Genomic DNA, 21201 nt, shown 5'->3' with positions numbered 1-21201 from the left:
GGTTTGTCGGGATATTTTTAATTATTTTTTTACCCTACATGTTTCATTAATAACTAAAATTTCATAAAATTCAAATATCAGACATTCACAAGTCACAACACATCGCTAATATTGATTGCAAAGTCAAATATCGTTAATATTCATAATAATCTGAAAAGTAAGATAGATAATGTTGTAACTCTATTTCGAGTTAGTCGAGTTGACCAGACAAAAAAAAGTCAACCAGCAAACCAACCCGAACCGAAAAAAATCTAACCGAATCCAACCTTTATGATTTGAGTTGGGTAATTTGGATTGGTTGAGTTTCGGGTCATATAAACACCTGATAATCACTGTCGACTAAGTAGACAATTTTTTTTTTAAAAAATGATATTTTTAAAAAGAAGAAAAAGTGGAGTAATGGAGAGGAGACAAATGGCAAAATACAGTTGGGGTTAGGTAAGTTAGGTACCTTCGAAGAAGTGGGAAGAAGGAAATTATTCTATTTTCCTCCGAAAAGAAAACATATTAAAATCCAACAACCTTATCCATAACGAAACTTTGGTCGGTTTGAATCCAAATTCCCAACCAAAAACGAATTTTAAATATAAATTCTTTTTTCTTTTTTAACCGACATAATTATATTATTTAAATATTAGATTATATATGTTTATTTTAAATATTTATTTTACCATCGCAAATTTAAAATCAATTTTTGTCGGAAAAAATAAAAAATTTAAATAATAAATTAAAAATTCATTTCGATAAGACGTTCAAGGATGTTTCATACGTCATTTAATTAAAAATAATTTAAAATGTCCCATCATTATTTTGTTAATTCAATTTTAAATAAGAGATGGACACGTGACAGAGAAGATGGTTGGAGTTAGTAAAAGTCTATGATGTTTTGTTGGAGCAAATAAACCGTTCATGTCTCCACTGATCACGAGATAGATGGAGATTTCGGATGATCTGTAAATGAAAATTTTGGTCTCTCATCTATACGTAATTAAAAATTTAATTGAAAATAAAATAAAAAATTTAAATATGGAAAAGAATCAAATGACGTCATCATTTACCCCTATTTTAATCAAATGGGTTACTTTTAATGGGAATTTAACCCTTTATGGTAACATTTAGAATCATATATTGTTTTCTTTTACTTTATTAAAATAAATAAATAAAGACATTATTCTATGTCACATCTCTTTTTCTTTTAAGGAAATTCCAAATAATAATAATAATAATAATAATAAGAGAAACCTCGGGTCGAGTTAGGTTACAAGTTTGATCTTTTTGGTTTGGAAAAAAAAAAAACTCTAGTGGGTCGGGGTCGATGGGTTTAGAACTTTTATCATTTTCCGTCATTTGATTGTCGGTTTTCAAACCCTAACCCTTAATTACTATCTAAATTGATTAAGTCGAGATCCCGCTCGAATCCGTTTGATATTAAACTCATTTTTTATCCCAGTAACTAAACACAAAGACCATCTTAATAACACGTAATGAATCTACAGGTGACTTTAATGGTCGAGTGTAATGAGCCAAGTCCACTGCTAGGAGATATTGTCCTCTTTGGATTTTTCCTTTCGCGCTTCTCGATACCACTTGTCACAATCGCACTCTTGATGACAACGGACTTGCGATTGTGCGGCATTCACTTTCTAACGACAAGTGAGCTAAGTCAATTTGTTCTTACGTCTCCTACGACCAAGCAATGTATGCTCGAGCCTCTGGCCCCAGTTTAAGAAGAAGGTTTTAGAAAACGAGGGCAGAGAGAGATTTTCGAAAGAGAAATTGTGAAAGAGACGTTATATAAGCAAGCAAGAGAGTAACAACAACGACTCACCGTATATAACTTTTTGTATGGAGAAGTTGATAACGTCTACCGGAAAAAAAAAATTTATATATATATATATATATTTTTGAAGGACCACTTTTGTTGTCCTTAATTTGAGGCGGCAATTTTATTATTCTTGTTCCAAATTAAAGGGACATAAAATATTTGATTTGATTTTTTTTAATTTTTAATTTTTTTTAAAAATAATTATTTTTATTTCAGTAAAAAAAAAAAAAAACCATAAAGATTTAATAATTGTGTTTTTATTTTTTTTTTTCTTTTCAAAAAGAGATATAAGATAAAAATAAAATAAAATAAAATGATATTTTATTAATTAATATTTAATAAAAGATTTTAACTAATAAACAAATATTTAATAAAAAAATATTAATTAATATTAGTCGTAACTGACATGTTTTATATCTGTTAAGGTCTAACGTTAAACTTCTCGATATTATATTAAAAAAAAAACATTATTTTGGAGTATTTAATAAAAAAAATAATTTGGAGTGATGTAGGTAAGTAAAGAGGTGTCTAGGGTTTTGGCACGTGGGAGATTTATAAATGGGTTAAGTAAGAGTGTTCTTGAGAGGTGTCAACAAACGAACGAGATGAGGCGATATGGATGCTTTTGCCTTCCTTCTCATCCTCATCTTATTCTTACTACACGACAATTACTTTTTGTCTCGATATCGGCCGATCGATCTATCAATTCTTTTACAGTTGAATGTAAAAAATTAATGAACGTATGTTCGACCGTTGTTATCATCACGTATGAAATAAATAATATTTTAGTACTATTAGGCAAGGAACTTTTATATTTCGGTTTACCATGTTTCTTAAAATTACGAAAATACCCTTAGATGAGGATTACCAGGTAATGCATTCTTTCTTCCTTCTCATCCTCATCTTTAACTCTTACTACACGACAATTATTTCTCGTCCCGATATTTGACGACATTGACATGATCGACTACCAGTTTTTTACTGTTCAATGTAGAAAAAGAATCTCAAATTTATACTGAGATTAACAAATTACTGAATGTACGTTCAACCCACGTAAGAAATAAAAAATATTTTAGTGTTATTAGGTAATAACTACGAAACTTTTAAATTTGTATTTATTTAGCTTTTGAACTTGTAAAAAGGGTTCAATAGATCGTTCAATTTTTAAGCTCGGGTTTATAATGTTTCTAAAAAATTACGAAAATACCCCTTGGATGAGATTTCTCTAATGCATATTGGGTTCTGTTGGGTAGACGGAGGATAAGATATTGTGATTTGTGTTCTCGGTAATTGATGGACAAACTGCTTGTTCCCATGCCATTCTTAGCTAGAATAGTGCAAGACACTACCCTAAAAACCTGGTCGAGAATAACTTTTCAGAACTGCCTTAAAAAAAAAAGAACGTTTGACGAAAAACGAACTCAAAATTGGTCGAGAGATAACCCATGTTTAATAGATGATTCAACTTTTAAGCTTGAGTTTAAAATGTTTCTAAAAAATTACGAAAATACCCCTTGATACGATTTCTCTCATGTATGTTTATTTTAATGTGTTTCCAATATATGTAGAAGGATGAAATATTGTGATTTGTGTTCTAGGTAATTGATGGACAAACTCCTTGTTCCTATGTCATTCTTGGCTAGAATAGTGCATGGCACTACCCTAAAAAACTAGTCGAGAATAACTTTTCAGAACTGCCCTAAGAAAAAGAACGTTCGACGAAAAACGACTCAAAATTGGTCGCGAGATAACCCGTATTTAATAGATGATTCAACTTTTAAGCTCGGGTTTAAAATGTTTCTGAAAAATTACAAAAATACCCCTTGATAAGATTTTTCTTATGCATGTTATTTTAATGTGTTTCCAATATATGTGTTCTGGGCAATTGATGGACAAACTTCTTGTTCCTACGCCATTATTGGCTAGAATAGTGCAAGACACTACCCTAAAAACCTGGTCGAGAATAACATTTCAGAACTGCCTTAAAAAAAAAAGAACGTTTGACGAAAAACGAAATCAAAATTGGTCGAGAGAAAGCCAGTGTTTAATAGATGATTCAACTTTTAAGCTCGGGTTTAAAATGTTTCTAAAAAATTACGAAAATACCCCTTGATAAGATTTCTCTCATGCATGTTATTTTAATGTGTTTCCAATGTATGTAGAAGAATGATGAAATATTGTAATTTGTGTTCTCGGTAATTGATGGACAAACTCCCTATTCCTACGTCATCCTTGGCTAGAATAGTGCAAGGCACTGCCCTAAAAAACTAGTCGAGAATAACTTTTCAGAACTGCCCTAAAAAAAAGAACGTTCGACGAAAAACGACTCAAAATTGGTCGAGAGATAACCCGTGTTTAATCGATGATTCAACTTTTAAGCTTGGGTTAAAAATATTTTTGAAAAATTACGAAAATACCCCTCGATAAGATTTCTCTCATCTTGTGTTTCCAATGTATGTAGAAGAAGGATAAAATATTGTGATTTGTGTTCTGGGTAATTGATGGACAAACTCACGCCATTCTTGGCTAGAATAGTGCAAGACACTACCCTAAAAAACTGGTAGAGAATAACTTTTCAGAACTGCCCTAAAAAAAATAACATTCGACGAAAAACGACTCAAAATTGGTCGCGAGATAACCAATGTTTAATAGATGATTCAACTTTTAAGCTCGGGTTTAAAATGTTTCTAAAAAATTACGAAAATACCCCTTTATAACATTTCTCTCTATGTTGTGTTTTGGCCCTAAAAAACTAAAAAAAAGAAAAGAATTGACGGAAAATGAACCCAAAATTGGTCAGAGAGCTAACCATTTTTGGGCAGGATATAATATTTATCATCGAACCCATTTAGCTAACGGAGAAAAATCTCATTTCACTCTCTGTCTCTCTCATTCCTCATTTGATCGGACAGCCATAGACAACCATAAACATCTTAGGTTCAACGTCTGCTCTAATTTTTGTGAACTCTAATAGATTCTTAAATTTTTTTAATTTTATGTCTATTAATCCGAATAAAAATAATATATTTTTTTAAGTCAAGGATTAAAAAAAAAAAAAAAAATATATATATATATATATATATATATATATATATATATATATATATATATATAAATATTAAAAATGATTTATTAATCGAAATACTTCCAAAATATTTTTACCTTAAAGATAACCGATACAGTGAAAGTGAGTCGAACGCCACGTGGACGCCATACTCCGAATGAAATTAATTTTAAAAAAGGGGTAATAAAATACAAATCCGACGTCTGTGTGAACGCCACGTGGACGAGAATTCGTGTACGTGCTGATACCAAAATGGTGGACCCCACAGGAAGGATCCAGGGACCAAAATCGTAATGACGTTTATACAACCGCCACGTGTCCACTACTCTGGACGTGGCTGTCCTTTCAGCAATTCCGCGTGGAGAAATTATCCGCTACTCTCGAACTACTGTGGGCTCTCCCTTCTCTTCGTCGGTGATTATTTGACCTTACAATTTTATTTAATATTTATTTAATCTTTTTTTTAGAATTAATAATTTTGATTATAAATATATTAATAAATTAGATATTATTTATTATTTTAATGTCCACGTGATGTCTCCACCTCTCACCCATAATTAATGAATTAAATAAAATAATTGTAAATATTAAATAAAATATTAATTGCAACGGTCAAAAATAATTATAGGTCAAAATTTAACCATTAAAAAAATTAGAAATTTAATATTTTATTTGAATATTTTTAAACTAAAAAATTAATTAATTAAAATATCTATAAATTTTATATTTACGTCTAAAAAAATACTCTCAACTTTTAAAATTTTCGATAATATTCTTAAATTTTAAAAAATTCTAAAAAATACCATTAAACTTAATAAAAAAAAATTAAAAAATACCCTTATCTGAAATTGCCAATACTTTAAAAAAAAATATCTTTTAAATTAAAAAAAATATTTTTAGTATATGTATATATATGTATATATATATATGTATATATATATGTATGTATATATATATGTATATGTATATATATATATGTATGTATATATATCTATGTATCTGTATATATGTATGTACCGTTAATAACCACTAATGGGTTTGTGTCGTTCGTATATGTACGTATCTATATATATATATATATGTATGTATATATATGTATATATATATATATATATATATATATATATATATATATATATATATATATATATATATATATGTATGTATGTGCCGTTAATAAAAACTAATGAGTTTGTGCCGTTCGTATCTGTACATATATATGTATGTATCTGTATATATGTATGTGCCGTTAATAACAACTAATGGGTTTGTGCCGTTCGTATCTGTACAAATATATGTATGTATATATATATGCATATATATATCTGTATATATATATCTGTATCTGTATATATATATATATACTTTGGTTTAAAAATATATTTTCAATTTTTAAAAATAATATTTTTTTAACTTTAAAAATTATTTAATATTAATAATTCTTACGCTTCTTCAAAAATATCCTTAAACTTTTGAAAATTTTAAAAATAATAATTAATCTTAAAAATAGAAAATTTAATTTTTTTTATTTTAAATATATTTATTAAATATAATAATAGCACTATTAAAAGTATTAATTTTTAAATAAAATATTAACGATTTTGATCGCAATAAAAAATTTGAATATATTTTATTAATTTAAATTACTAATGTTTTATCCTTTAGGAAGCTTCATAGGTAAAGATGACACCCGTAATTTAATGCTTCGTAAGTGTAACAGGCGCAATCTCAGCCGTCGATTTCGAACTACATCAACGATGACACTTAGCCTTACATTGTAGAGTTATTTACAGTTATACCACGTTCACACAGTCAAACAAACCCACCGTCCAAATCCACAACACCGCATCCTCCCACCGTCAGATCCCGACCTCCGCCACGCGTACGGTCGGATTCCGAGAAATAGTGAATTTACTAAAATAACCCCAAGATTTCGCTATATAAACCCGGATCTGCCGCTAAGTTTGTCATCAACGGTCTTCAAAGTGTTGTGGTCAAGCAAAAGCAAAAGAAAAAGCTCATTAGCAATGGCTCCTGAATTGAGCGGTGTTGGCGGAGCGGCTAGGTGCGGGTACGTCACGTTCTTGGCCGGCGATGGTGACTACGTGAAGGGCGTGGTCGGGCTGGCTAAAGGGCTGAGGAAAGTCAAGAGCAAGTACCCTTTGGTGGTCGCTGTGCTGCCGGATGTGCCGGAGGAACACCGGGAATTGCTGAGGTGGCAAGGGTGCGTCGTCAAGGAGATCGAACCGGTTTACCCACCTGACAACCAAACCCAGTTCGCGATGGCTTACTATGTCATCAATTACTCCAAGCTCAGGATCTGGGAGGTACTAAATTCAATATATATCGGGGAAAAGTGTCTGTTTTCATAAATTTTCTAGTCAATAATGGGTTTGTGTCGTTCGTATTCATAAATTTTATAGTCAAGTTAATAATCACTCATGGGTTTATGACGTTCGTATTCATAAATTTTTTTTAGTCAAGTTAATAAGGACTAATGGGTTTGTGCCGTTCGTATTTGTAGTAGAGAAAACAGTGTCTGTTTTCAGTTAATAACCACTAATGGGTATGGGTTTGTGCCGTTCATATTTGTAGTAGAGAAAATAGTGTCTATTTTCCATTAATAATCACTAATGGGATTGTGTCGTTCGTATTTGTAGTAGAGAAAAGAGTGTCTGTTTTCCATTAATAACCACTAATGGGTTTGTGTGGTTCGTATTTGTAGTAGAGAAAACCGTGTCTGTTTTCAGTTAATAACCACTAATGGGTTTTTGCCGTTCGTATTTTTAGCAGAGAAAACAGTGTCGATTTTCATAAATTTTCTAGTCAAGTTAATAACCACTGATGGGTTTGTGTCGTTCGTATTTGTAGTAGAGAAAACAGTGTCTGTTTTCCGTTAATAACCACTAATGGGTTTGTGCCGTTTGTATTTGTAGTAGAGAAAACAGTGTCGGTTTTCATAAATTTTCTAGTCAGGTTAATAACCACTAATGGGTTTGTGGCGTTCATATTTGTAGTAGAGAAAAGAGTGTCAGTTTTCATAAATTTTCTAGTCAGGTTAATAACCACTAATGGGTTTGTGCCGTTCGTATTTATAGCAGAGAAAGCGGTGTCTGTTTTCATAAATTTTCTAGTCAAGTTAATAAGCACTAATGAGTTTGTGGAGTTCGTATTTATAGCAGAGAAAACCGTGTCAGTTTTCATAAATTTTCTAGTCAGGTTAATAACCACGGGTTTGTGTCGGTCGTATTTGTAGTAGAGAAAACAGTGTGTTTTCATAAATTTTCGAGTCAGGTTAATAACCACTAACAATCTTAGCATTGGGTTTGTGTAGTTCGTGGAGTTTAAGAAGATGATATATTTGGACGGGGACATACAAGTGTTCGAGAACATAGACCATCTTTTCGAGATGGAGGACTCGTATTTGTACGGTGTGATGGACTGTTTTTGCGAGAAGACATGGAGCCATACGGCTCAGTATACGATTGGGTACTGTCAGCAGTGTCCCGACGCGGTCCATTGGCCGTCGGACTTCGGCCCCAAGCCTCCTTTGTACTTCAACGCTGGCATGCTCGTGTTCGAGCCCGACTTGCGGACTTACCATGACCTACTTGCCACTCTCAATGCCACCCCTCCCACCCCCTTTGCCGAACAGGTGGCTATTCTCATTGATATTTTAAATTTTAAATATAATTAAAAATACCAATAATTTTAATTTTTTATAATTTGTGTAGGACTTTTTGAACATGTTCTTTAAGGAGAAATATAGGCCAATTTCGGCGGTGTATAATCTTGTGATGGCGATGCTATGGCGCCACCCGGAAAACGTGGAGCTCGACAAAGCGAAGGTGGTTCACTACTGTGCTGCCGTAAGTATATCCTATTCTAACGTGATTGCACCTCGAGGTCATGGACTTTTGAAGCTCTAGTACCACGAGTCTTCACTATGATCCACATAGTTATGGGTCTTTACCATGACTATACTTTTGAAGCTCTGGTACCACGAGTTTTCACTATGATCCACACCTTCGAGGTCGTGGGTCTTTACTATGACTACTTTCGAAGCTCTGGTACCAATAGAGATAGTGTTATTTATATATCTTTTTGTACAGGGGTCGAAGCCATGGAGGTACACGGGAAAAGAGGAGAACATGGACAGAAAAGACATAAAGATGTTGATCAAGAAATGGTGGGAAATTTACAACGACGAGACCTTGGACTTCAACTACAAGAAGGAAGGAGACGAGGGTGGTGCCGATACACGACAACCATTTCTGGCGGCGCTGTCGGATGCTGCCGATGTTCACTACCATACTGCCCCATCGGCGGCTTAATCCAGGGCGGAGGCGCCATATAACATATTTATACATGATATAAGTATTATTTAGTATATGCGTCTCGTTAATTTATGTCTTTTTTTTTTTAATTATTAATTTGTGAATTTTAATATGTAAATTAGAGTGCTTTGTGAGGATTTTAATGTAATACTTAGGGGATCTTTTATTTATTAATATATTTTTTTTTATAGAAATTATGTGTTTTTTTATTTTTTTTTTGTTTTCAATATTGAGTATAATTACATATAAAATATAAATTTTTTATCTATTAGTTTCAATATAATAGAAATATTAATAATTGTCATTATTAATTAAATATTTTTTACACCGACAAATTTTGACTAGGGGTGTACATGGTCTGGGTTGGGTTGGGTTGGGAGATTTTTTTGACCCAACCCAAAAGTTCGGGTTGGTTGGATTGGTAACCCAACCCAACCCGAAACTTTTCATAACCCAACCCAACCCAACCCTCTATTTTCGGGTTGGGTTCAGGTTGAGTTGTCAATTTTTTTTTTTTAATTTTATTTAAACACCATTTATAATTATTCGGAAGATAAAATATAATGAAAGTTCACAAACACAAATTAATCTATAATTATTGACAAATAATAATAATAATAATAATAACGAACGAAAATTGTAACATATTAACATAGTTCAACATTGTTCTTAAATTGGATTTTTAATACAATAGTTGGACTCAATACCACTCTGACAATACCACTAATACAGAAAGATTTTTAATATAACTTATATATTTTAATTTGGATAGGGTCAACCTGCCCATGAACCCAAAATCGAACCGATTCAGTTCGGGTTCAGAAAAAATAAACCCAACACTACCCGAAATGTTAATCCAACCCAACCCAACTCTTATAGTTCGAGTTGGGTTGGTCTGAGTTGCCGGGTTAAATGTACACCCCTAATTTTGACCAATAGAAAATTGTCACATCATTAATTTAGAATTAATTGATACTTAAATTAAAAGACATAAAAAATTGACCAATCAAATTAAAAGATATTTAAATTTTGATTTAACTCGAAGTATTTAATAGCTTAGTTGGTTAGAGCGTTGTGTTAATAACGCGAAGGTCGCAGGTTTGAAACGTGCATCGACCAACGAAGCATGTCCGTTGCCCTGTTAGCTTAGTTGGTTATAGCGTTGTGTTAATAACGCGAAGGTCACAGGTTTGAAACGTGCATCGGCCAACGAAGCATGTCAATGGGCCTATTTGCTTAGTGTTGGTTAAAGCCTTGTGTTAATAAGGCGAAGGTCGCAGGTATGAAACGTGCATCGGCCAACGAAGCATGTCAATGGGCCTCTTAGCTTAGTTGGTTAAAGCGTTGTGTTAATAACGCGAAGGTCGCAGGTTTGAAACGTGCATCGACCAACGAAGCATGTCAGTTGGCCTATATGGTTAGAGCTAGACCTGCATGGGTCACATAATTTTAAAAAGTAATCATCTTTTTTTATTTTGAAAATTAGAGAAAGAAAATTTACAGTAATGCCAACAAAGCATGTCAATTGGCCTTTTAGCTCAGTTGGTTAGAGTATCGTGCTAATAACGCGAAGGCTGCAGGTTCGAAACCTGCATGGGCCATAATATTTTTAAACATTAATCAACTTTTTTTTATTTCTTTTGTCTTGAAAATTAAAAGTAATGCCAACAAAACATGTCAATTGGCCTATTAGCTCAGTTGGTTAGAGCGTCGTGCTAATAACGCGAAGGTCGCAGGTTCGAAACCTGCATGGGCCAAATATTTTGATTTTTTTTTTTTGCCCTTTTCTCCTTACAAACCATCTGTCTCTGCAAAGCAATGGCGGTGGAAGAATCGAGTGCCTGAAACAATGCCACGCCTCACTTCGTGTTCTTTCTCCATCTCCCACCTACCGTATTACTCAAATCCAACTGTTTCTCCTTCAATCCCTCTTTTAAACTCCATTTCTCTGCTCCTAATTCCTATCCTCCACTCTGCAAAATGCCTACCACGATGCCTGGTTCCACCCCCACCATCGTCATCGACGCCCTCCGATTCACCTACCCTGGAATCGACGGCCATCCTCCGCCTGGTTCCAAGCCCCTCATCGATGATTTCTCCCTCACTCTCAACGCCGGCGATCGTTGCCTTCTTGTCGGATCCAATGGCGCTGGTGAGTCCCGGTTGTAGATCTCTTAAAATGTCGAACCAAATATCTAGGGGATTTTTGTTTACGCTTTTGAAATGTAATGTTGTTGACAGGGAAGACCACGATCTTGAAGATTTTGGGAGGGAAGCATATGGTGGAACCTCATATGGTTCGTGTGCTTGGAAGATCGGCGTTTCATGATACTGCTTTGACTGTTTCTGGCGATCTTTGTTATCTAGGAGGAGAGGTTCATCCTTCTTCTTTCTTCTTCCTTTCTTTTCGTTTCTTTGTTTCTCTCTGTGTTTTCTGAATCTGTTGGTCATTGATCTTGCTTGCCTTCAATTTCGTTCGTTTCCACCATGATTGAATACGGCATTGTTCTTAGAGGACTGATTTAAATCTCTTGATTTGAGGAACTAGAAATGATTTCTTTATGTTCTGCTTTGCTTGGAATGGGATAAGATTTGTTGTTTTGTTTTTGTTTTGTGGATCATGAGGATCTTTTCTAGTGTAGCTCTCTGATCATGATTTGTGCATAGGAACATTGTTGAACATTGTTGTCTGAAATGCGAAGGAATTCATTTAAATTCTGATAACTGAAAATTACAGGGTGTTCTTGCTTGTGTACACTGTGTTAGTGTTAAATCTAGGCAATCATTTTTCGAGTTTCTTGCGTTTAGGAAGCAATAACCAGCTTGATTTTGAGAAATTCTTATAAATCTTGTTTGCATGTTCTTCATTTTTTTTCCATCTGCTTATGTGAATAGAAAAGATACTGAAAATGCTGACGATCCCTTTCCTGCAGTGGAGGAGAGATGTGGCGTTTGCAGGATTTGAGGTTCCCATTCAAATGGCTGTGTCTGCAGAGAAGCTAATTTTTGGAGTAGGCGGGGTTGATCCACAAAGGAGAGCTGAACTTATTAATGTAAGGTGGTCTGATAATCTCATGCTTCTGTTCTGTGAACTTAACCTTCTTAGCTCGTATTGCCCTCTGCTGTACTATAATGGATGTGTAGCTACCCAAGCCCACCACTAGGCTAGCAGATATTGTTCTCTTTGAGCTTTCTCTTTTGAGTTTCCCTTTAAGGTTTTTAAAATGCGTCGGCTAGGGAGAGGTTTCCACACTCTTATAAAGAATGTTTTGTTCCCCTCTCCAACCGATGTAGGATCTTACAATCCACACTCCTTCGGGCTCAGCGCTGGCACTCATACCCCTCTCCAATTGATGTTAATCTATTTCCTTTAGGGCCCAGCGTCCTCGTTGGTACTCGTTCCCCTCTCCAATCGATGTGGGATCTCACAATCCACCCTCTTTGGGGCCAAGCGCCCTCTCTAGTCCTCGTTTCTCTCTCCAATTGATGTAGGATCTCACAATCCACCCCCTTCAAGGCCAAGCGTCCTCACTGGCTTTCGTTCCTCTCTCCAATCGATGTGGGATCTCACAATTCACCCACTTCTCGCTGGCCCTTGTTTCTCTCTCCAATCGATGTGGGATCTCACAATCCACCCTCTTCGGGACCAAGCGTCCTCGCTAGTCCTCGTTTCTCTCTCTCCAATTGATGTGGGATCTCATAATCCACCCCCCTTCAGGGCCAAACGTCCTCGTTGGTACTCGTTCCCCTCTCCAATCAATGTGGGATCTCACAATCCACCCTCTTTGGGGCCAAGCGTTCTCTCTAGTCCTCGTTTCTCTCTCCAATTGATGTAGGATCTCACAATCCACCCCCTTCAGGGCCAAGCGTCCTCGCTGGCCTTCGTTCCTCCCTCCAATCGATGTGGGATCTTACAATTCACCCCCTTCTCACTGGCCCTTGTTTCTCCCTCCAATCGATGTGGGATCTTACAATCCACCCTCTTCGGGACCAAGCGTCCTCGCTAGTCCTCGTTTCTCTCTCTCCAATTGATGTGAGATCTCATAATCCACCCCCCTTCAGGGCCAAACGTCCTCGTTGGTACTCGTTCCCCTCTCCAATCGATGTGGGATCTCACAATCCACCCTCTTCGGGGCCAAGCATCCTCGTTGGTCCTCGTTTCTCTCTCCAATCGATGTGGGATCTCACAATTCACCCTACTTCAGGGCCAAGCGTCCTTGCTGGCCTTCGTTCCTCTCTCCAATTGATGTGGGATCTCACAATCCACCCCGTTCAGGGCTAAGCGTTCTCGTTGACACATTGTCCGGTGTCTGGCTCTGATACCCTTTGTAACATCCCAATGGGGAAGCCCGAAAGGGAAAACACAAAGAGGACAATATCGGCTATTGATGGGCTTGGGCCATTACAAAATGTTCTCATAAATAATGTCAATGTCAGTCTGTCAGCTCACAACTCCTTTTCTTGTTTTGGGACTTTAGATATTAGACATTGATTTATCATGGACGATGCACAAGGTGTCTGATGGTCAGAGAAGACGGGTGCAAATATGCATGGGTCTTCTGAAGGCATATAAGGTATTTATCATTTTTTCTTGTGAAATATTGATATTTTTATATTTGAAAACGAAGTTGATTGTTCTCTTTTCCTCTTAGGTTCTTCTTCTTGATGAGATAACTGTGGATCTTGACGTGCTGGCAAGGGCGAACCTTTTGAAGTTTTTGAGAAGGGAATGTGAAGAGCGTGGCGCTACAATTATCTACGCCACACATATATTTGATGGTCTCGAAGACTGGCCATCACATATGGTACGCTCAATTCTTTTGTTTGTCTTGTCTCTTTCTATGTGAGATCCTTGGGATGAGAACGAAGCATTCTTTGTAAGGGTGTAGAAATTTCTCCCTAGTAGACGTGTTTAAAACTTTAAGGGAAAGCCCAAAGAGGACAATATCTGCTAACGGTGGGCTTGGGCTGTTACAAATGGTATCAGAGCCAGATATCGGGCGATGTGCCAGTGAGGAGAGCCCCGAAGGGGGTGGACATGAGGCGGTGTGCCACAAAGGATGCTGGTCCTGAAGGGGGTGGGTTGTGAGATCCTTACATTGGTTGGGGAGGAAAACGAAACATTCTTTATAAGGGTGTGGAAACCTCTCCCTAGTAGATAGCGTTTTAAAAACTTTGAGGGGAAGCTCGAAAGGAAAAGCTCAAAAAGAACAATATCTGCTAGCGGTGAGCTTGAGCGGTTACATTCTAAGTCTCTGTTTTGCTTGGTAGGTCTATGTGTCGCATGGGAAGTTGCAGATCTCCATGCCAATGGATAAAATTAAGGAGATTAGCCAATTGTCTCTTATGGTAAGTTTTTACAACATGGAATCCTTATTTCCGTCGAAACGAAGACCGAACAAAGTTCAAATGTTTTTTTTTTTCGTTATTTGAACTCTCAGAGAACAGTTGAGAGTTGGCTAAGGAAGGAGCGAGACGAGGAGAGGAAAAAGAGGAGGGAAAGAAAGGCAAGTGGTCTGCCTGAATTTGAAGAAAGAATAGAGGAAAGCCGTGTGATGGGGGATCCAGCCCGCGCCGCTGTTCGAGTCATAAACAACGGCTGGGCAGCAGGACGGCTTCACTCCACCGTAGCCGGAGAAGAGAACTTCTTGTTGAGCTCAAACAGAGTTCTCAGACAGTAAGAGTCTTCCTTTACTCTTTGCAATGTTTAGTAAAAGAAGTAGATCATCACAATAGTCAGCCATGAAACAAAATTCATGGAAGCATTTAAGTTTGCTTACGTATTTATAGGGTGCTCTTATTTTATTTTAATTCATGATATTGTTAGATCCAGTGTTATTGAATTGCTATTAAATGAAGAAAATTTGTTGTTCTGAAATGCTTCTTGGGTGCTGAACTGTTTTTCATATGCTTCTTTATGGTTTCCGTATGGTTTGAGTTGAGATAAGTTTGGGTTGGGTTGGTCCGGGTTGTCGGGTTATCGGGTTGAATGTTCACCCCTAGTATTAGATGTGTTATTTGGGATTCAATCATCCTCTTAAGCTTTGAAGTACGAAAGTGGATTATTCGAGTTTGAACAAGAAAGTAAAACGAACTAGTCAATCATCACCTCGTCAAAACAACATTGATTCTTAAATTTTAATTAACAGATCAAATCGAGATCAAATCCGGTTGAAAATCGAACTTTCGACCTTTAAGGAAGAATGTGAGGTTCCACATTGGCGAACTTTAGACCTTTAAGGGTGAGATTCCACATTGGCGGGGGGAGGAGAAGATTCCACGTTGGTTGGGGAGGATAACGAAACTCCGTGTGGAAACTTCTCCCTAGCAAACGCGTTTTAAAAACCTTGAGGGGAATCCCGAAAGGGAAAGCCCAAAAAGGACCATATCTCCTAGCGTTGGGGTGATGTACCAGCAAGGAGGCTGTTCCTCGAAGGGGATAGACATGAGGCAGTATGCCAGTAAGGATGTTGGGCCTCGGAGGGGGGTGGATTTGGTGGGTCCCATATCGATTGGAGAGGAACGAGTGCCAGGGCGCTGAAGGTGAAGGGGGTGGATTGGGCCTTGAAGGGGAGTGGATTTGGTGGGGTACCACATCGATGGGAGAAAGGAAAGATTAGGCCTCGAAGATGGTGGATTTGGTGGGGTTCCAACATCGATTGGAAAAAGGAACGAGTGATAGGGCTCTGGGGGGTGGATTGTGAGATCCAACATTGGTCGAGGAGGAGAACGAAACATGTGAAAAGGGGGGTGGATTGTGAGATCCAACATTGGTCGAGTAGGAGAACGAAACACCATTTCTAAGGGTTTGAGAACGAAACACTTTTACAAGCGTGTGAAAGGAAAGAGAATGAAAACACCCTTTATAAGGGTGTGAAAACCTCTTGTGACACGTTTTGAAAATGGTAGTTAGGGAAAGTCCAAAGAAAATGCATATGAATTACCTGATTTTACATTGACATCAAATAACTAAAATAGCTGAAGCGACGGTTTAACTAAAGAAGTGCAAATTTTAACTAAAATTAATTTAGCGCGCAAGTTATGGTTCTATGAATTTGGAGATAAGTTCGATCTAGGGATGGTAACATTTAGTTCTTTGAATGATTGAGATAATGGTAACATTTAATTCTTTTTCGAGAATAAATTGAATGTTACGAATGACAACCCATAAGAAACAGATTAACCTGATGCCGGTTGTCGACACCTCTCTATGACAACACATCTCCCAAACACTTTTCCACTTTGACCGGTAATTTGTTATCACCTAAAAAAAGGGAAAGGAGTGAATATAAAATACTCAGTAAACAACGTCTCATTGCATCCTTAATCTAGTAAGTTACCACGAGCTTTTCTTTGAGCTCTAAAAAGTTCAGGTCTTGCACAAGAATTTCCCTGATCCCTCGTATTATCTACTAATGTAGTCCTTCGATCTTTCTCAAGTGGAGGAAATATTCTACACAATAGTTCATGTTCCTCGTCCCCTCTTAAGGTGAGTTTCATTCTACACACAGTAGTAATTGTTTATATTATCTATTTTTGTAGTCCTTCGTCCCTTCTTACGATGGGTTTAGTGAGTTTAGTCCACACACAGTATTGACTTTACAAGTTAACTATTTATGTTGTCTCTCGTCTACAATGAAGGTGGATTTCATTGTACACACAATAGTGATTAATCAAATCGATCCCTTCACGTTGCTAGCAATCTCATAAGTTCTCATAATTTTTCTCGGGTACCGTGGAGACTTATTAGGTTCTTAGGGTTTCTAGGCGGCTTAGATCTCATCTTGCATTTTCAGGTCGCTCGGAGCTACTTGTTTGCATGCGAGCATTTTCTACCTTAGGTGGTTAGAATATATGTTTAGACTAGAAAGGGCAATTTTGGATGAGGAATGCATTGTGTTAAGAATATTTAGTACTAAATTATAATTTACCATATATATCGTATTTGATATTTTATTATAAGGCAAATATCTTTCCATTTATTACTCTTTCTATATCATTATAATTTGTTTGATTATAAATAGATAACCTTCACACCATTTAGGTGTGGTGGATTAAGCAAACATTCTCATGGTATCAGAGCCCATTCGATTTAGCAACCCCGGCTTTTGAATCCTCTACTATTCTTTTTCACCACTACTGCTGACGCCGCAGGGGCAGTTGCCATGGCTGCTCCAGGCAGACCCGATTGATTACTCTTCGGCTCCACCTTTTTGACCTCCAAATCACCCTTTGCCATACTTTGTACACAACCTCACATTCTCTAACATAATCGGTTTCCCCTTAGCCAACATAGCCTCTCTCATTTTCTTCTTAATCAACCCTTCATTCTTCACAGAAACCATAATCTCAGGATCCTCATCAGCGTTTTCTTCGGAAATATATGGTATCTCGATAAGCCCATCGATCTTCTGTAGAGATTTACCCTTGGAATCTTGGCGCCGCACTGGCTTATTCACCAACCAAGTCGCCGCCATCCTTTTCGCCAAAATTGGCTCCTTCGCCCACTTTGGCGTCTGGCTTCAACATTGTCTTTGCCTCTTGTTCCGGGTTTTCCATTCTACTTCTTGGGTTAGACATATTCTCACTGGAGTCAAGGCAGCATCGTCGCTGAGCGACGATCCCTTTTCATGGGTTAGACATATTTTCGTCGAAGCCAAGGCAGCATCGCCGCTGAGCGACGATCTCTCTGCAGTTTTCGATAACTAAGTGTTTCTCGACCTCTCTTTGAATTTTTCAGATCCAAGTTTCACGTTCGTTCAAATCCGACGCTCAGCTTGTAGGGGGGAGGGGGTGTTAAGAATATTTAGTACTAAGTTATAGTTTACCATATATATCATATTTGATATTTTATTATAAGACAAATATACGTTGTTACTATAAGTATCTTTCCATTTATTGTTATTTCTAATTCCTTGTAATTTGTATAATTATAAATAGATAACCTTGACACAGGTGGGTGGATTAAACAAACATTCTCGCATTGTATGTATGATATAGAAAATTATTGTTATACCCCTAGAATGAGATTTTCGGTAAGAAATTACATTCTCACATTGCATGTATGATGAGTAAGCTACGGTAAGAAATTACAAAAAAGTCCTTATGATGAGATTTGTGATAAATGCTGTTTCAAATGCTTTTCGGTGGGTTAGAAAGGAGATGAGTTATTGTAGTCTATACTCCAAGAGACGGATGAATGTTATCTCGCCGTTGAGATTTTTTTATTTGCATGGATGTTTTAATTCATGGTTACGGTGCTTTAGGTTATTAATAAGATATCTCCCTACTAAACTTGCATAAATGTTTCGATTATGTATACTATGATCTAGTAGATCAATAGGATAAACTCAGGTACAGGAGAACCAAGTTAAGACTAGGGCACATGAGCTAGGGTGGTCTCGAGTCAACCAAGTTTGTACATTTCCAATAAACCAAACACCCTAGGATTGTAAATGTCAATCTAAGGTTCAGACCTGTGTGCATTCAAAATATGGATTAGCCGAGGAGTTAGTCTTAAATGTTTTGAAAACAATAGTTGAAATCAAATCGCCTAGACGCCCCTAAGAACTTAGTAGACCTCCACGACATTCAAGGTCAACCAAAGTAGCTCACTAGGCTATAAGAAGTATGAACGATGTCATTAGTATCTCTATTGCCTTTTCCACTTTGAAATTAGGGTAGTGCGTGCCCCAACCTTATAAAAATTGTTAGGGGTCTCCTGAACAAGGCCATTATGCTGTAAACTCGTCTTTTAGAGGGGGTGTGGGACCATGTAGGTTAACCTAGTAGCTGGCCAACCTATGGAGAATCGCTTGCCCCAAACTTCTATGATTTTATGGTCTTGTGGGAGGGACGACTAGCTAACCTTCTATGTATGATGTTCATAATTAGCTCACACTGTACTGTCACACAAAATCTTTATGAGGTAGCTCCTCAATCTAGGAAACTGGTCTCTCATTGAGTAAGCAAAACAAGCTACCCTAAGCCAAAGAACAAAAAGGTAATTTACCCAGAGATGAGACTTGTCGCTTGATAAATTTGTGATGCAAGAAAAGGGTAAACCACTGCCGTGAACCTAAAGTGGGTCCGTTGGCAGCTAGAGAACCATAAAAAAACTCTGAGGTCTCCCTAAATGCTCAGATAGCAATAGAGGTTAGACCAGAACTCCTTAGAGCTTAGAGCAAACCCGTGATACCTACTAGGATAAGGACGCGATAAGAGCCTACAAGTAGATTTCTTACGAAAGATTTTATACTTGTTCCTTTTCCTTTTTTTTTTTCCAGGTGATCGTAGGTACCAATAAAGGTGAAGGAGTGCTTGGGAGCTCTGTGTCACGGTCATGCTCGTCCAGGGTGTGTTGCCCATGGCCGCATGCCCATGACAAGCCAAACCCTTGTCATGTCTTTTCATTCTAGTGTCACTCTGCACTATCACAGGGGTGTTAATCAAAGACATCAGTTTAGTTTGTATTTTGGGTATTGTTATTTGTATTCATTTTGTATCTCGTTCTCGTTTCCTGTTTATAAAATAAATTAATAAATTAAATATAATTTATTTTGTATTATTTTCATTTTGAAATTTGGTTTTTAAGTATAATGTTTCATGACTCTAAATCGTGTGAAATTTTATCGTGTTTATGCTTTCATTTATTTATCATTTGTCTTATCTTTTAGTCACGATCAGAGGCTCGATAAGTCAAAAACTAGGTCATAACAAAAACATTACTTATTCTTTGTTATTTAGTAATGGTCGGTTGATTAGGTATAAAAAGACAGGTCTTTACATAATATAATATATACAATAACGATACAAAATAACAACAAACCATATTTATCGAATTCACAAACCATACGTAAAAAAGGAAACAAAGTTCTCATCCGGTTGTGAATGCAAACCATATTTGGAACAAAACGCTAAATATGGAAGAGTTAATTCAATATAAATGTGCACAATACCTAAGCTTTTTGTAAGTGTATTATCAATAATGGTCATCTCAAAGAAAAGCATGCTCGTTAGTGTTTGCATTCTTTTGGTTGCCATTAACATGATTGAGATTGTAAATGCATCGAGACTTCTTGATTATAGTGATCCAATAGGCGATGTTAGTTCTAATTGTAACACGAGATTTCAAGTTTGCAAACCAACTCGTAAAGGTACTAATGGAGTCGTCACCCAAAATAAGGGAATGAAAGACACTCAAAAGGCAAGTTCTCCTGACAATATAGCTAAGCCCGAGGGTTATACATATAATCGTTCTTAAAGTTTGTTATAAGAAAGTACTCGCATCATATTGAGTCGGATATATCTGTGTTTTGTTCGATATCATTTTAATAAAGTTAATATATTTTTCTTTTATTGAATTAACATCAAAACGTAAATTACTTTTGTCGTGTAAAACTGTTTATGAAATTTCTTATAATAATTACTTATTCAATGATATATTTATCGGTCATAATTATCATAATTATTAGCTTAAATGAATTTTACTATAATGCTAAATCAAGTATTATCTTTTTCGAGATTAGTTTGAATTGTATGATTGGATTCGGTTTTATTAATTGAACTGGTTGGGTAACGACCCTAAATTTTAGCTACCTAAAGTCCCCGCTATCATCTAAATCTAAGCTCATATGTGGAATATAACTTTTAAAATATAATCATTAAAAAAAACACTTTATCATTAAAAACACAATCATGATCTTACGTGTTCAAAACATAATTCAGGAATGAAATTAAAAACAATAATTAAAATTAATTTAAAACGTTAAATGCATAACAACCTATTCTAATGTATGTCTAGGAAATTAAATATGCTACTAGCCTATGCACGTGCCATGGTCTCTAATTGCGATGTCGTCGACAATAGTACATGGGTGCCTTGCCTTTACTTGATAAAGGATGTAGCACACAAGGTGAGTATTTCAAAGAATACTCAGTAAGTGACCCCACTATAGGGGCCGTAAAAATGCAAA

General features: G+C 36.3%; 2 protein-coding genes and 2 non-coding genes across 5 annotated transcripts; all 4 read left to right on the top strand.

The window, feature by feature from the left end:
• The first annotated feature begins 6852 nt into the window (after positions 1-6852).
• On the top strand, positions 6853-9420 carry LOC111779732 (galactinol synthase 2). The gene is made up of 4 exons (XM_023659851.2): positions 6853-7216; positions 8224-8544; positions 8624-8758; positions 9002-9420. The coding sequence occupies exons 1-4, from the start codon at positions 6917-6919 to the stop codon at positions 9221-9223; spliced, it is 978 nt and encodes a 325-aa protein (XP_023515619.2). The 5' UTR covers positions 6853-6916; the 3' UTR covers positions 9224-9420.
• Positions 9421-10753: 1333 nt separating this feature from the next.
• On the top strand, positions 10754-10827 carry TRNAI-AAU (transfer RNA isoleucine (anticodon AAU)). The gene has a single exon. It is a non-coding gene; the product is annotated as a tRNA-Ile (tRNA).
• Positions 10828-10909: 82 nt separating this feature from the next.
• TRNAI-AAU (transfer RNA isoleucine (anticodon AAU)) lies at positions 10910-10983 on the top strand. Its single transcript has one exon. It is a non-coding gene; the product is annotated as a tRNA-Ile (tRNA).
• A 38-nt stretch (positions 10984-11021) lies between these two features.
• Positions 11022-19645, top strand: ABCI20 (non-intrinsic ABC protein 9). Of its 2 annotated transcripts, XM_087119648.1 has the most exons (8): positions 11022-11378; positions 11468-11601; positions 12160-12279; positions 13705-13800; positions 13879-14031; positions 14498-14575; positions 14668-14903; positions 19513-19645. In XM_087119648.1, the coding sequence occupies exons 1-8, from the start codon at positions 11207-11209 to the stop codon at positions 19514-19516; spliced, it is 993 nt and encodes a 330-aa protein (XP_086975774.1). In that variant the 5' UTR covers positions 11022-11206; the 3' UTR covers positions 19517-19645. The 2 variants fall into 2 exon arrangements, with proteins under 2 accessions (XP_086975774.1, XP_023516750.2); XM_023660982.2 differs by lacking the exon at positions 19513-19645 and having other exon boundaries at positions 11023-11378; positions 14668-15104.
• Positions 19646-21201: the final 1556 nt, after the last annotated feature.

The sequence above is a fragment of the Cucurbita pepo genome, chromosome 18 (assembly GCF_057944985.1).
Source record: "Cucurbita pepo subsp. pepo isolate OVF chromosome 18, ASM5794498v1, whole genome shotgun sequence".
Lineage (NCBI taxonomy): Eukaryota > Viridiplantae > Streptophyta > Magnoliopsida > Cucurbitales > Cucurbitaceae > Cucurbita > Cucurbita pepo.
This window is presented reverse-complemented; position numbering and strand designations above follow the sequence as displayed.

Excerpts from the sequence above, each read along its gene's own strand:
- LOC111779732 (XM_023659851.2), top strand. The coding sequence starts at position 6,917 with ATGGCTCCTGAATTGAGCGGTGTTGGCGGAGCGGCTAGGTGCGGGTAC. Across the intron at positions 7,217-8,223 it reads CCAAGCTCAGGATCTGGGAG|TTCGTGGAGTTTAAGAAGAT; the intron begins GTACTAAATTCA and ends GGGTTTGTGTAG. Across the intron at positions 8,545-8,623 it reads CCACCCCCTTTGCCGAACAG|GACTTTTTGAACATGTTCTT; the intron begins GTGGCTATTCTC and ends TAATTTGTGTAG.
- ABCI20 (XM_087119648.1), top strand. The coding sequence starts at position 11,207 with ATGCCTACCACGATGCCTGGTTCCACCCCCACCATCGTCATCGACGCC. Across the intron at positions 11,602-12,159 it reads TTTGTTATCTAGGAGGAGAG|TGGAGGAGAGATGTGGCGTT; the intron begins GTTCATCCTTCT and ends CCTTTCCTGCAG. Across the intron at positions 12,280-13,704 it reads GGAGAGCTGAACTTATTAAT|ATATTAGACATTGATTTATC; the intron begins GTAAGGTGGTCT and ends TTGGGACTTTAG.